Source organism: Thunnus thynnus, chromosome 13, assembly GCF_963924715.1.
Source record: "Thunnus thynnus chromosome 13, fThuThy2.1, whole genome shotgun sequence".
Lineage (NCBI taxonomy): Eukaryota > Metazoa > Chordata > Actinopteri > Scombriformes > Scombridae > Thunnus > Thunnus thynnus.
Genome location: NC_089529.1, coordinates 8,982,383 through 8,999,398, shown reverse-complemented (window position 1 = coordinate 8,999,398; position 17,016 = coordinate 8,982,383). Strand labels below are relative to the sequence as shown.

General features: G+C 38.4%; 1 protein-coding gene across 1 annotated transcript in view; it reads left to right on the top strand.

Annotated features, from left to right (window-relative positions):
* The window catches only part of LOC137195363 (roundabout homolog 1-like), a 108,471-nt gene that overhangs the window by 11,514 nt on the left and 79,941 nt on the right, over nt 1–17,016 (top strand). Inside the window, exon 5 of the mRNA XM_067607639.1 lies at nt 1,508–1,600. Coding sequence (XP_067463740.1) covers nt 1,508–1,600 — 93 coding nt within the window. The remainder of the gene's footprint in view (nt 1–1,507; nt 1,601–17,016) is intronic.

The following is a 17,016-nucleotide window of genomic DNA, read 5'->3' as shown; positions in this document are numbered from 1 at the left end:
TATCTTTCAAGGTGCAAGCTTTGGGTCTGAGTGGATGAGAGAAATATGAAAAAATAAACCTCTTTACCAATACTAAACTGTCTTAATGGCACAACTTCAGCACCTCCTGAGTGTAGTTATACTGACCTCTTGTGGCTGAAAACATTAAGACACAGAACTCAGTATGTACAGTATAATTGTTTTCTTTCTTTGATTGAAAAATCTTGATTTGATTGAAAATGTTCATGAAATACCCAGAGTAATGCTGAGGGAGAGTTTTCACACTACAATCAATCTGAATGTTCTTTTACTTCTATTCTTTGAGTTTCCATGTCAAGTTTTCAGCTCTGCCTTCATACTGGTCTTTGTGTGCAAACTCTTCTTTTGTGCTTGTTTTTCCTCTACCTGCATTTATTTCAAATAAAACAAATCTAATTGTTTCAGTCATATCTGTGATGATGAGACACAGTACGCATAAAGACCAGGTGTAATTGCCACAGGCAGAATGTAATTATTTGAGAGGAGAAAAAGACAAGTAGTTGTTCATGAGAGGTTTAATGCTTCACTTAATAAGATAATTAACAACATACAGTGCCATGGCCAGCTTTATAACATGTCAGTAATATCATGCCATGTATAATAATGTCCCAATATTATTATTTATTTCATGCAGTTTTGTTTAGTTCATTCAGGTTTTGGTTGATTTTAAGTCAAATTATTAACTTTTTGTCATAGGTTATTAAATAGCTACTTCTTTGGCTTTAACTCCAGTGACATGATGAAGTGGTGGCACCCTCTAGTGGTGTATTTTTTTTAAAGAAAAATATCCATGAATATAAGCCATATAACAGCCTAGCACCCAGGGGTGCTTTTGACTCTTTGGCACACAATATCATGGTTGGTGCATGTAATGTAATGGCGCATAGTACACATATTTCAGATTGTGTTAATAATTTAATGACAAACAATTTTAATTCTCAGTAATCTTAAGTGCAAAAGGTTTATTGGCTGCTCAGCTAATTTTCCATTAGCTGTCTGTATTTTCAAAAGTGTGTTGTGTTAGATTCATTTTCTGCTTACACAGAGATCGTGTTCCTCCTGTGACTAAGACATGAAAGCAATCATACTCCTCACCTTTCTGTGACTGCTTGATTAAATTTGTTTACACCTCACAGTGTTGGCATTACAAAAATGTGCTTCCAGAGCAAATTGTATTCATCTTAGTGGCAAGGGAAATATCTCTGAACCTTCATGTATTTATAAAACAATCTCAAACTAACTCCAACTTGATGAGTCATCATTTAAATCAAACTGAATAATACCCCAGTTCCCCCTTTCTTCAGCATGACTACTCCTTTAAACTTTCCACATCATTCATCCATAAGTGAGGTTTATTCATTTAGATTATTGTTCATGTTTAAACTTAGGCCACATAAGAAATGCGTTTATGTTGCATATGGACAAGTTAACCAAATGTGTAATGCTCTTTTCATTGTGTTACCCACTGTTGTGTTTCCAATACAAACAGACACAGATAAACACAGAGGGAACCGTGAGGTCATCACTCAAACACCTGCATCTGAGCCTGCAACAGAACAAGACAACAGCCTTGGATACAAAGGTACGGTCCATGTGCTAAATGTGATTTGTGCAAATTCACTCGATAAGTAACAGTAATCATTCTGTCCTTTAACAAACCAATGAAGAGCTATGCTGTGTTAATGAAGTTTAGGGCTTACTGCCTATAGCTGTCTACACAACATATCCCTGCCATTCTTCAGTCTCTTGTCATGCACCATGTTGTTGCCACTGCAGTCTGTGCTGGTGTTAATCCAGCAGTAGGTATTATCCTGCCCCCTCTTTATGTTTCTTACAGCAGAATATGCTATTTCTTCTCTTGTTATTTTTTCTTCTAGTTTTGTCATTCATCAAAAATAACAGATCTGTTATTTGTTCTGTTCCTAAGCAGCCTAGTTTCGGTTTCCATTCGATCTGATAAAATGCTTTTAAAGAAATGTCTGAAATAAGCCTCGACAAAGCCGTCAGTGAGTAAAGTGGTGCTTCAGGTTGTGCTGATTCTGTATTTGTCCTTTGAAAGATAGAGTGGTGAACCCAATTCCCAGGAAGAGGACTATGTTTCCTTTTGCTGACAAAGACTGTAATACCACTTAATGCCAGTTCAACAGCTGCAGACCTCAAGTACTGTGTCTAAAGCCAACACAGTTCAATCCCCTCTCCGTTTGCTTTGACATTTTATGGTGAGGTCTCTGACATGGGATGTACTAGGATAGAACAAAGTAAAACGTTTAAGAGTTCTTCTGTCTCTGTAGCCTCCATGGTGTTGGTAGATGACAAAATACTACTTATATGCTGAAGTTCTTCTGACACCTGGAGCAAATTTAAGTGACAGGAAGAAGAAAATGAGAGGCCAAAATAATTATGTTTTCTGTCTTTTATCTCTAATGGGCACTGTGAGGATGTTTTTTTTTTCTTTTATGGAATCTAAATTGGAGCTTTTACTGGCTTCTATTTGATGTAGTTTATGTGGAGCTAATGGTTGAAAGAGGGATTTTTGATCTGTCTGTGTCCTCTCTCAAGATAAGAAGCTTTTTTTTTTCATACATAAAATCTTTGCGGCCCAGTGGGAAAAAAATATAACAGTGACATTGTGAGTAATTGAAAGGTCGTCTAACAGTCTTAACGACTGATAAGACCATCCGGGTTGCTGCAAGTTTGTCAATTTGGAGGGAGATTGAGAAAGAGAAGAGGTATTGCATCAGCTTTTCCAACTGGGATGTGGATGTTGAATGCAAAGGCTGTCTTTCATTTTGCTTCAACACTTTGTATGACCCTGAGCAACTGTAGTGATGTGCAGTGAGTGGCGCTGACAAATAAGTAAAGATATAAACGAGTGGAGGTAAATGAAAGAGCCAAAGAGCTGTCACAGATAATAGGAAAAGGGGAGAGTGGAGAATCAACATGAAAAATAGAAGCTAGAATGGGGAAAACTATAATGTATTGAAAGCAGTTAATGGCAGTGATGTGTTACATACACAGCCATCATGGATACGGCCACACATTCCATACAACCTACTTGCCCAAGTTATAAAAATCTGCATTTAACTCCACATATCAGGTACGGACACATCATTTCAGTACGGCTGGACAGAACAGTCACCGGTAGTCAGGGACAATGGCCCAAGTTTGTTTCTCTTCGGAGATTCCAAATTATTTATTCCTTCATAAATATATTTTGGATTTAGGTTTGTGCTTTTTGGAGCTATTTTCTTCCCTGGCTCAGACCCAACCACACAGCTATTTTGAAGTGAAAGAAATAAATAAAAATAGGTCTCAGCACTTGGCAAGGTTTCCTTCAAATCCTTGCCATTTCATGTGCTGTGTTGCCATGAAAACATGCAAGTCTTTGTGTCCATTTTTCACCATCTGTTCCCTGGAAATATTGGTGTAGGAGATGCTTTGGAATGTGACCAATTGCGAAATGTTTGATATAATTCACAAACCCTGCATTTAGCTGTGTGCACTGCACCTGTTGTTGAAAACACACATGCAAAAAGCAATAGGTCTACTGGTAAATCTCTATCCTCTCGTTATTTGTGCTAGTTAGCTTATTCTATCAATGTTATGAAATGAGACTAATTATGCAGTTATTATATGACCATGTTGTCCTCTATTACTGTTGCAGTCATTCAGTCTCAGCCAACTGGGCTGTTAGAGAGTCATATAGTAGGGGTAATATTTATTCGGAAGAGATATAATAGTGTGAACAGGGACCCTTGTTGATTGTCTCAGGGAAAAAGAAACACAATAGCAATGCACAGCAAAGCATTATGACTGAGTAATTGGGAAAAGACAACTGTACACATATTTCAGTGCATTTCTTTTCCTGCAAACATTGAACTGCATATGGGAAATGCGAGAAGGCAAAGGTGTTTTTCAATTAAAAAAATAGAGCTGATTTTGTATAAAAGCAGAAACATGCTCCTAATGAGACTATAATTCCCATATTTTATTGGTTGTTTACCAATTGTGATGGCTTGGTTTCGAGGGCTGGCACCATTCAGCAGAGCCACCAATGATTCACAATGGGCAATTAAAGGATTTGAGGCGTGAGGGCTGAGTTTCTTTTAAAAATTATGCATATACTTGACATATTAGCATCTGACTGCTTGTTTCACTGAGGACAAGGTACTCGGTGTGGAAGTGGACAGAATTAGGATGCAAAACAGAATTTTAACCATAATTTGTAACAGCCGTAGACGAAGACATGTATCATGTACAACAGGCAGTGTCATGAACAAGTTGCTGGGAAAAATCCAGTGCTGTACTGTAAGGTAGGCAATACAAAATGACAAACAAAGCTTTACACAATGAGCTTTTCCTTTACTCAGGACCATTGCCTTCACACCAGACTGTGTTACAGCTCTGCAGCCAGCAGATGGAGTGCTGACCTAAAAAGGACATTTCTGACGTTCACTAGGTCAAAAATTTAACTATAACGTTTAAAGTACATTAATCCTTCGCAGTTCAAAATTTATTTTATTTAAGTAGAGTATCACTCAGGCTATGTGATTACTTCAACATATTTGATATCAAGACATAATAGGCATTACATTTCTAATGCACTTAAAATGTCATCTAATTTCCCAGTGGTATATTGAGAGGTCAGAGGGTGAAAACGTGATCGATTGTTGTCATCGAATAAAGCACAGTGCTGCTGCTGCCCAGTCTGGATGAAGGCACATTATACTGGCTCATTAAGAATACCCTTTTCCTATATGTGCAGCCTGGGCTGCTCCCTTTAGGCTTTTATAGAGATACAGTGAAAGTGCACGCCCCTCTATCTTGATAAGAAGATAAAAATAGTATAAATCATACATCAAGATCACATTATGCTCACTTTTAACGGCAGACACACTTTAAATGTTAAATACATTTTCGTTTGGGAATTAAATAGTTCATAAAGGCCAATCTTAACCTATTTGATAATGATGAACACTTTGAACAAAGCGTTTAATTTGTGCAGCCAATTGGATTCATATTCTACTGCAATTTAATAAGAAACAGCTCGACTTACATTTGTGGTACTTAATATTGTGGCACATTGTCTACTATATTAAATCTGTTGGATATTACAACTATAACATCCACATCCCATAGTTTGCAGTATGTTTTATATTCTCTAACATTTACTTGGCTGCTGTAGCCTGGACCTTTTTCATAATAGGCGAGCTTAATGCAAACGTTAGTGGAGCTTCGTGTTGTGAATGTATCCTTGTGCGGTTAAATGGTGCCTGACTCACAGGAATCTCGTCTGTACAACAGAAAAGCCTCTGCCTGAGTAGGAAAACCAAACCAGCGCTGAGCGCAGAGACGCACGGCGCCTCATCCAACCAGCGCCAGTCCCACGAAACCGGAGTGAAAGAGGGGGAAAGTACGCATTTAAACCATTAAAGTGACTGGAACCGGACGCTTCTGCTCTTTTGGATTCTTGTGCTTTATTCAGCCGCGGAAAGCTTCTTTTTAAGTGGATCTAATAGTGAATCTGATCACCGATGAATTCCGCGAAGTTATCAGCATTTGGAAGTGAGGAGTTCGCCTGGAGTGGAGAAAATCCAAATAGTGTTGAGTGTATTACTTCTCGACCGCAACGATGCCTCCGACTGATCTGAACTTTGATTAAATAGAAAACCACCCTCTGAGGAGCTGCTCTGAACATTATTATCTGTATTATTGCGGAGTTCAGCAACTCGTCCACCATCCTCATTAGCGGCTTTGCAGCAGAAGTTGTGATTTAGATGAAATAGACAACACAAAGCGCATTCTAAGTGTGGATTTACACCGTTTCCAGCTGCTCTTGAATGATGCCTGCCTGTTTCACGGGAATATACTGTCTACTGGCATTTCTACACATTTGTTCAGGTATGAGTTGGCTGGCGTGTTCATTGCCAATACAGTTTTTCTTATGTTTGGAAATGTGTTGCCTGTGTATGTAGAAAGATTAATTAAAAAAAAGATATAGAATAGAGAGAGAAACGAGAGGAGATGATGAATATGCTAAGTTTGATCTGTCACGGTACCCTGCGGGTATTCTGGTCACCCTCTCTCTGTGTAGCCAGCAGTATCAGTATGTGGCCCCTGACCCATGCTGTGTGCTGCCTCCTTGCTGAAAGTGACCCATCTATCTGTAACCCCTGATACAGTCCAATGAAACACAGCTTCTTAAGCAGCTCTTATCACACCAGTGGAAAGTTAATTGCCATAATAAGGTTTATGTGAGATCATGTTGTTTTATGCATAGGATAGGATCAAGGGCATGTCCAAATGCATGTGAGGAGTCAAAGTAGGACATCCACTATGTTATCATCCTCAGTCCTCAGTGAGTGCATACATCACATGAGCTGCAGGTTAATGAGGAACAGAGAGACTCCACTTGAACAGTCCCTTTGCACCAGTCAGACCAGTGAGGATGTATTATTTCCACTGGGTGGAAATAAGGCTCTCTGCTCTGACAATGTCATAGTTACTGCATAGTCGATTCAATACTAGATAATTCTGTCACCACACATCTAGTCTCAAGGTTAAAATTGAAGAAACATTTATATAAATTAATGTATTTATTTGAGAAGTTAAGAGATTCAGATGCATTTATTTTTGTTTCCTTTATATTTAACTTAATTTTTCATTGTGCCAAGTCCAGAATACACTCCAGTAGGACAATTATGTTGTGTGGAAATCAGAGCTACTGTCCCAAAACATGTTTACTGGGTGAAATCTGAGACTGAGCCAGAAAGAAAACCTTTGGATTAGAAATGGAGTGTGCCAGCCATATAAGTGCTATCTCTCTGCTGAAGGGTCAAGGTTCATTCCAGGAAAATGAACTCCAGGATAACATTGATATAACACTGATATTGCAGGTGGTGGTTGAGGTTCACATGAAAAGTTTTTGTTGGAGTGCTGACAACATACTTTCTATCCAGGATTTATTGGCTCACAAACACTTTCCTTTAGGCTTTATCACATACGCAGCTGATATTGTTCCAGTCAAGCAGCAGACCTCACAGGTGTAGGTACACTATGATAAAATAGGGCAACAGCTACAGTCACATAGATTAATACTTTGTACAGATTGGGAAGTTTCAGTCCACATATTATTAAATAACAATATTTTTACATATGCACCTGCTGAGAATGAGAATGGGCTGGTCTGCAGCGATGATTGTTAGAGGTTTGAGGGCTGAGGCTAAATACAAGGGACAACAGCAAACCAAATAGAGAATAATGACTAAATCTCTCTCATATATATATATATATATATATATATATATATATATATATTTTAACCCTAATGTACTGTTTTATAATGTTGTTTTTAATTTTTGTTTTCAGTACTATAGGCAGCAGTTTGTTCTTAACAGGGAATTAGACCAATACTTTCTTACATATTGGGTTTTAATAAGATCAGAAGAAAAGCAAATAAAGCATTTAAGAAAAATAGGGAACTATGAAGAAGTAAAACTAATTTCAGCAAAACTAGGGTTAAACTACTGAGAAGATTTTAGCCTGAACCTGAAGTAGGAAACAAACAAAACATACAAAATTATATTTTTTGTCATAATATTCATCTGTAATTTAAAAAAAATCATACAAACATTCCTGAAACTACAGGGAAAGATACACAAGAAATCACAAATGTTTTTCAAAAGTCCTTCAAATTCCCTACTGGCGCCCGTCTTGTTCAGTCTGTAAGACAAAGACAGCTGTCAGTAACATAGCAGTAACAATATGTTTTCAACACTAGAGCTTTTTTGACACTGAGTGATGGCTTTATTTTTCCAAGCTTTTTGCTCCTATGATGGCTGAAGTAATGTGCCAACTTCAGAGTACATGTGGGTTAAACACAACCTCATTCCTCACACTTTCCAAACCAAAGATAATGCACTGAATGTTCTGTCTAGCTCCTCTGACTATAGCAGCAGTGGTACAGTTTTACAGCCTTCAACTCTTTTCTTAAATTTCAGTGGTGACTCAAAAGAGGAAACATACTAAGGCTTAACTATCCACATCAAGAGCACAAAAATGTGTATGACACCAATTTTCCAGTTCGTTTCTATAAATTTCCAAACTGACAAACTTAGATCAACCACCCAGTCCAGAGCATTTTATGAGTACTCTAGGAGGTTTGTGTTTCAGTCAGAGGTGTTGTCCTGTTGCATATGGTACTTTTAAAGAACGGTCTCTGATCCTTCTACATAATGTGAATATGTTCATTTGCAGTCAAATTTGCACCGGAAGCACCCCTTCATCACAACTTTTCTGAAACTGCAAATAGCAAGCTAGCAACATATACTTCAAAGTCCAATAAAATATTTTTATTGCTTAATTGCTATGGCTTTATTCACTGAGCCCTGACATGAAACTAAGTATCTGGGTTTCCAGTATGGAATAAGTATTCAGTGCTCTTCAACACTGGGAGCTTTTTCTCTCTACAGTGTTCTTTGGTAAACTGGTAGAGTAGATACATTTCTCTTGAGACTCTTCTTTTGGCTAAAGGACCAGTGCAGTGGACCAGACCTCTGACAAATGCTCACTGACAGACTTCTGACAAATTCTCACTGATTGGCCCAGCGCACTGCAGGTTTTTGCCAAAAAATGTGTCGCAGACCTTGTGAGTCAGAGGATGTGATAAGGTGTACAGTAAATTTACATAGCAATGCCCCTTGTGTGAACCTGTGAGTGCATGTGTGTTTATCACATCCATATCCCACCATAGATTACAGGGATTTTAGAAATCTGTATACGACATAGCTGGGAGAGCTGCCAGGCTTACACACCTGTCCTTGAAAATGATCCTTGCTTAATAAATTGCAATCAAAATGATTACAGGTGTTTGATATATACCAAATCACTCCCTTGTCTGGTATTCTGTACTGTAGCATAAAAAGCATACAATGGTCCATCATTAAAGCCTTGAGCTCTTAAAATTGTTTGTTGAGTGACTTAATTGTACAGAGAGGGGGAACCTGGAACTCCGCCTATTTGAGAGTTTAATCTCCGCATAATAAATCTGCCAACAGTAATAGCATGATACATAATAATCTAAATGGTTGCCATTAAAAGCATATGCTCACTTCGAGATGGCTTTGTCCCTTTCATCACACAGATCTTAATTATGCATCCCCAGAGTGATGCTGTGACTTGCCTCGCCATTCTACCTGTTTTGTTTGATGGTCTGTAAACACTGTCTAAAAAAGGAACCGGGGGAAAATAAAAGAATAGCCTGCATCCTGTATTTCTTTTTTATGATGGTTGTCTCACAACTGTGCTTTCAAACTCCGTTTTGTTCATATTTTAGTAATAACTGCAACTAAGCCAATAGCTAGGTTAATAACTTTAGCAATAAATAACGGAGGTCCTCTGAGGCTTATTTTAGTTTGAGATCATCTCATCCATGTGTTGCCAGCAGAGAAGTAAGTACAAGAGGGGCTTAGAGACCAGCAGAACACAGCCTAATTCCATCACTGGTGTGTGCAGCAACTCCACAGGGAACAGTTTGACTGAGACATCTGGCTGGCCCGCTGGAGTTAGTTGTATACAGGTCAGAGTTCACGTGTACTTACTCATGCTGCTTTGGTGACTGACACTCATGGCTGCAAGTGGTTGACTGTTGTGATCCAAAATACTACACGACACAGAATACTGGACCTTACAGTAAGTAATGATGGCCTGATTGGGAGAAGCTGGTTTGCCGTGTCGTCCCCTAAGCTAACAAGACTCCCTGCAGTCTTTGTGATGGTGACAGTGATGAGCTGACGCTCACAACTAATGAGAACTTCTTCGCTATGGATGATGGGGCTGATAGGACATATTTTTATACCAACGAGGCTTCCTTTGTTGGTTGGATGGAACTTTCAGATTCCCTCTGTTGTTCCTTAGAAATAATGTGACTAACAAGCTTCACTGGAGACCAGTTTGGTTGGAGAGCATCTCCACTAATGTCGTTTATTTGTTGGAAATGTGTGGGGTAGGAGTAGAATAAGAAAAAATGTATTCACAATGCAGCTCCTGTCTGCTTCATTCAACCTGACTGAGAATTTGCTGAAATTACTCGGGTTTCAAAGAAAGGTGTGCTGGTGCTTGCTAATTTAACATCTATTCTTTCATTCTTTGTTGGCACAGTTAGCAAATTGCTTTTTCAGCTCTAAGTGACTTTAAAGTTTTTAAGCTATTAATATTTTTCTCACCCATCATTGGAATCCATCAAACCTGATTTGAGGTTTATGTCTGGACTTCATATGCTGTTTTTATGTGTCAGTATTTAAAAAAAAAGAAGTCTGAATGAACACCTCTATCCTTGAATTATTTGTCTATTGACATACAGAGCATCCACAGAGTCAGCCCATATAGAATGTATGAGCTCATGATAAATTCACGTTGTTTGACACTGGTGTTTTTTAGGTTGTTATTAGCTGAAAAATACTCTTGAGAACTCTGTCCACCAGGAACTGTTGAGACTGAATTACTGAGACTGTCTGTTGTCTCTCAAACCCCCACAGATGTTGCTGCAATTGTTTGGTTCTGAGTGAATGTGCATAAATACATATGTAATGGTGTTAGCGTAAGCTTGTCTTTAATGTGTGTTTCGGATTGTGTGCTGAAAGCTGTGATTCATGATTGCTTCCCTTGTTTACTCTCTTGTTTCCTGTGGTGCTGTGAGACAGAGCACAGTTGCCAGGCCTGTGGGACTGAAGCTAGCGAGAGCTTTAACAAGTGCCTGTGGGCCTGAAGTTCATAGGTCATTGCACCTTCACACAGACATGCACATACGTATGGACACATTCCAAGACACACATAGCCACATAACTCCTCATTTTGAAGAGGATCGATTACTATCTGCCTGCCCTACAAAAGTAGCAGGTTCCTCGCCTGGGGGATCCACCCACACTCCTACTATACCTTCAGCCTTTCCTATCACGCATTTCTGTGAAAAAGAATCATAGCATAGTTCATCTGTCAGTCAGCTATTCAATTGTGTTGACTGACAATCTCATATTAAGACACAGTAGTGTCTTCATTAGGTGCAATGGCAACTCAAGCATGAACTAAAAAAAATAATATAGAAATAAAAAAAAAAAACAACTTGACTGTATCAAGCAGTGATATAGCAGTTCAAGTATAAAAGCATGTATCAAGCATTTAATTTAAATATTAAACACACAAACAAGTTTTACTGCATCCTCATTGCATCAGTAATGTATTAAATCAACCATGCACAGTTTGTACTAATCAAATGTGGTAATTAGACAGATAAAAATGTGGTTGTGTCTAATTATTGTCATCTTAAGTTGATTTATTTAATTTTTTACTGTCACTTTGAGGTGCTGCCCTCAATGCCCCCCCCACCACCAGCACCATCATCTAGATAAACTAGCTTCTAAGCCAAGAAATTCCCTTGGGTTTGTGGTTTTCTCCGGGCTGTTTTTACTCTTTTGCTCTAAGCTTCCTTTCCTGAGGTCAGTGTCCAGCTATGGCTGTGTGCTGAGGCACTCTGGATAATTACTTCTGTAGATAAATCTACTCTTTCACAGTCTTGAGGCTTTATAAGTAATTGTAAAGACAACCCACACCTGCAATGTGTGGTTGATCTGTGAATCCAGCTTGTTTCCTCCTTTCACTGAGATGGGCTGACACTGGCAGATTGTTTCTTTCTCAGACAAACTGTGCAAAAGCAAAGAGTTGTACCCATGTGACCCTACAACTTGTCCATCAATGACTGAAATGGTACAGTGGTTTCTTTCAGAATGATACTGTATGGTATTCCTCAGGGATTTTTGGTTTAAAAGTAATTGGGTGAATTCATATTTTGAAAGGACAGCTTTAAAGGTCATGGCAATAGTATCACCTCAGATGCTTCTTGAGGTTACATCTGTGTGAACTGTCTCCTCTCCAGTCAGGCAGCTAATAATCAATAGATAAATATGCTTTCTATCTTTCACAGTATTTCACTTTCACGCTCAGATACAGCCAGAGATGTATTCTCACACAAAAACACACATATCATCAATTAGGCTGACTATTAAACCTAAGATTAGCTAAAAAAAAAAAAAAGAATGGCTCAGTATTGTGATGGAACACATCAGTAGTGCGCATTATCCCTCCGCCATTTCCTCAATCCTTCTCATCTCTCTCCTTCATTCGTCTCATGTCTCACTGACAGGGTTCAAAGCCCTCTATGTGAAGACTGTAGCATAAAGAACTATTTTCCCACTAGAGCATCTCTCACTGAAGAGCCCAAAACATGCATAAATTGCCTTAATTAGCAGATCTATTCTTAGCTGGCATTTGTATTGCTTTAGAATGGGATTCCCAGATAAGCAGGAGTAATCACTGAGGCTGATGGCACTAAAAGTTTTGGTAATGGTTGGATTTACAACCATCCAGCTGTGATGCCTTTATCTGAACCTGTAATAAGGCAGGAATGTGAGTGCAGTATTGTGGTATTAGATAATTAATTGATAAATCAGTAATTAACGGGACCACTACATAATTAGTGTAATGCTAAATGCTTAAGGTTGTGTTATAGTTTTGGATATGTCACAGACTTGACAGCTTGTTATACTCAATAAAAAATTGGAACTAGGGCTGTGAGTTAATTTGCAGGCTTCTAAATATAAATGGTGAGTTTGATGTAGTGTATTGTAAATGGATGTAAGGCAGTATGGACAATGTGTTGTAAACATTTAGAGGAGAGATTTCCCTTACTCAGTTTCTTGAAAGATTCCAAATGGTGTCCTCTTATGGAAAAAAATGTGAATATCCTCCAAACATATCTTGGAAGAAGTGGAAGTTAAGCGGGACTACTCATCAGGCTGGGTATTTCCTGACACTGGCATAATGACAGATGCATGGGGTCAACTCCAAGAGCCAATGGGGCCATGTCATGGGAAATTACTAATTCATTCATTGTTCAGTTCAATTGGCTGTCAAAATAATTGATTATGAATCATTTTTTAAGCATTAAACTGAGTAGTTGGGGGTTTGATTTTATGACATTTGTTCTAATATTAAAACGGATCAGAACACATGTAAATCAAACCCATTCCTTAACTTGGCTCATCAGATCCCAGTAAGAGGTAGTAAGCCTTCAGTGAATGATGAGGGAGAGAGGGCATACCTAATGTAACCAGAGGTTGACGTTGGAATGCAGCCTCTCTAAGCATCTGGAGCCTTTTGACATACAGTCTCATTAGCTGGTGGGTGATCCAGTGGGAGATATTTGTACTATGTAGGAAGGAATGATGTTGCACACAATATGAATGAAATATGTTGTCAAAAAACACATAACTTTAGTCTGTGTTTATCTGTTTGGTTTATACATGGCTTCCAAAGCTGATTTGATACAGGGATGAACAGTCTCCGACAAATACATAAAATGTTGTAAGAGCTGAGAAGTTATGCAGTATGTAACTGGGTTAGGTTATACCATTGTCTTTGAAACTGTAATTGCCACCACTGCAATATTCCAAGCATCTTGACAGTATTTCATCTACAGTATCACAGTTCTTTTATTACTTTTCCTTCCTGCTACTTCTGATGTCTCACTGACAGTTCTCAAGGAAGCATGGATCTTATTTTTTCCCCACATTCATCAACAGTCTCCAAATGTTATATCTGCTAATTCAGCTCCAGAGTTTGTGTAAGTAAGATTGAAACTTATATGGTCAAAAAAAGATGGTGCATGCAAGCTGTACTTTCTTACAATCCATTTTCTCTCTTGCCGTGCAGGGTTACAGTGTAGCCGAAGGCCTTCTTTTGGAAGTCCATATAACTAGGGGTTGCTGAGTGGCAAGAGAGCCAATGAAATGCCTCAGGTTAGTGAGAGAGGAAGATGGAAAGAAAGTGCGGACAGGGATAATGTCAAGGTGTTCGAAAGAGGGGAACACAGAGCCGTGTGGTCTTTACAGATACAGTCTTTGGTTGTGTTTTGAAATACAGTAATTAACTCATGTTCAGAATGTCTATGTGAACGCATAGAGATAAAAGGAAACTTCAGACAGTCATTAATCTCTGAGACATGTTGTTTCCGTAGCCTGTGATTTTCCACTGCAATAAGAACTAAAAGAGCAGACTTAAGCTTTACTTCCAATCAACCAAAATACCTGCACTGTTTTGCTCACTTCAAACAGTTTCTTTATTGCTGCAAGATTGTTATCAAGTGTGTCCTGTAGCCAGAGTTTTAAAGCTGTTTTATTCCAAAACAGTGTTGATTTGGCAATGATATTTATGAGAATTGGTTGCCCTCAGCTTTTTCTCTCTTTTTTTTTTTGACAAACCATTTCAGTTACATTTAACAGACAAATGGAACCTCTCTCTTAATTAGCAGATCATCAGCTGTTGCAGAGATTTTCAAATTGACAGCAAAGGTTTGCACTCTTACAACAATTTATTAGAACAACAATTTACCTCAGAAACACCACTTGAAGCATTTTTGTCACAATAAAAAAGCAAATGATGGCCACAGCTCTTTTTGACCTTCAAGCTCAATCCATATAGCAAACCAAGCTGGAAAGCTGGACCTTAACCATATACCTTAAGTCAACAAGCAGCCCTGTGCCAGCATTTGTGATCAACAGCAGGACTACAAACAGTGCCAAATAAAAAGCTGTTCATACAGATAAATTCTCAAATGAATACCCAGATGAGCAGTTTCAATCACCTTTGTAAAATCTCTTGCAAAAGCTTATCAAAGCTTGAGATTTAAACTTTTCATAGAAAGAAAGGATTGAAGAAGTCTTTCCATTAAGACTTCAATCCTTCATGACAAACATGGAAATGAAAAGCAATTTGTCAAGAACACAGAAGATTTGCCCAGTGGAGGTGATTGACACGAGCAGGTTTGCAGTGAAAAAAGAGGTTAGGATATTATGGAGTTCCAGAAGCTGGTTCTCATCCTCACTGAACTCTGACATCTTGGCTTTTCCCACTGTAGTGATTTATTGCTGCTTGTAGTATTGCTTCTTCCTACAGGTAATAGACTGATGTCTGAAAAATACAATATAAGAATGGGGTTTGGAGGGTAATCTTTTTCCTTGTCTACACTCCATTGTTAATGAAACTCTGAGCTTTATGTATTAATTTAGTGATTCATGTGACTGAAATGTTCCCATCATCATTTTAAGACACAAACCTTTGGAATGGGGAAGACTCCCGTTTGTTTGGTTCTTTCCATAATCTTTTGGCCACTGTCCAACTCAACTAGCAGATTGCATTGGAATAATAATAATAATAAAAAAAGATCTATACATACGCATGGTATGCATGTATACATATGCAGATAAATGTCTATCAAATGTAGATTTTTAATAGCAATTGCAGCAAGATCTAATGTTTAAAATGAGAACTGTGTTTTTATGAACGTAACAATGGGGCAGCAGCAGCTGTGTTTTGATAAGATTTGCATTTGGTTTCTTGGCTTGGCTGCTGCCAGTGCGTCAGATACCCATTGCTGTGTTTGAAACAGTCAGACCGCTGCCTCAAGATTTAAAACTGTTTTTAGAAACAACAAGTCACATTGTTACTTTGTGAAAAAAGAAGTAACAAGAGTAACATGCCATGCCACATCAGAATCCAATAGGCTTGACTGCGAGGTAACACAGTTAGACACCAACAGAAGTAGAGGGTGTAGCGACTAACTCAGATGTGGACAGAGATGTATTTGTATTAAGCTTTAGTAAAATGTTCTTTATTCTGCATAAAGAATTTGTGCACACATTGTACCGAGAAGCACTCAAGTCAAACAGGTGGCAGGCAGCTCAGATAGCAGGACATTCGTATCACAAGAAAGTGTGATATGCTATGCTCTAATTTTGAAAGAGAAACCAAGATTAGTTTAGATTAGCACATGGGAAAAAGTTAATATGTTCTTTCCAAAGTTGAAAAAAAATCACCGACCGGCACCCTTAAGCTGACTAATTAACACATTATATATCGGTTGTTATCTTGTTTGGGTAACATTTTATTGGCCCTAACTATGTTGCGTTGCAGTGACTTCCTGGAGTTTCTTTCTGTTCCCTGGCAGTGGATGACAAGACTCCAGGACCAAGAAATAATTATGACACTTAACTCCCTGTAAAATTACAACTTGTTTTTTCACGTTTCTGTTTGTGAAAAAAACTAATTAAATAAACAAGATATTACGTGTTATTTTGTGAGCTGCTGGCTAGATATTGTTTTAAAATGTTGGACAGAGCTAAGCTAAGCTAATCATCTTCTGGCTCTTGCTTTATACTTAATGGAGAGTGTGTTTCCCAAAATGTGGAACTATTCCTTTAAAGTCAGATGTAATCCAACTAGATGGGTATATACTACCAGGTGTAGAAAGCGGGTATTTGCCGATACTCTCCTACACTTGGCCTTATTGCAAGGCGAAATGCGACCCATCTTCCTCTTCTCCTATGCAGGTTCTTACAAAGCCATGAAAATGTCGATGAATCTACACAGTACTGACCTATAATCCCCTCAGGCTGAATATACCCTCTTATTAATGTCTATTAATGTCCTCTCTGACTTATAGAGTTAAAGCTATGTTTGGTTTCAGTTTCAATACAGTTCAAAAACATCCAGGGCTGTGTCCATTTATGCAGGCTCTTCATCACAGAGATGGTATTTAAGAGTGGTTGAGAGCGTGTGTTTATACTGTGATATTGTCCATTGCATATTTACAGTACATGTATGTTTCTGTGTTTGCATGCACTCATTTATGAAGTGAGTCCTCAGCCACCAGAGTGTCCTGTGAGAGGGCTTCAGTTTTATGATGGGTTTGGTGCTCTGGGCAAAGTCTCTCTCCCTTCACAGTATGACAGTCAGTTCACATCTGGGCTGCCACTACCAGGGGCGCAATTAAGACCGAAAACAAATGTAGGTCATGCAGACATGCACTTTTGACATGCAATGACACAGCATGAAGCTAATGCAATATTAATGTATTAATTCAGTTAGTTTAGCAAAGTACAATTTAAA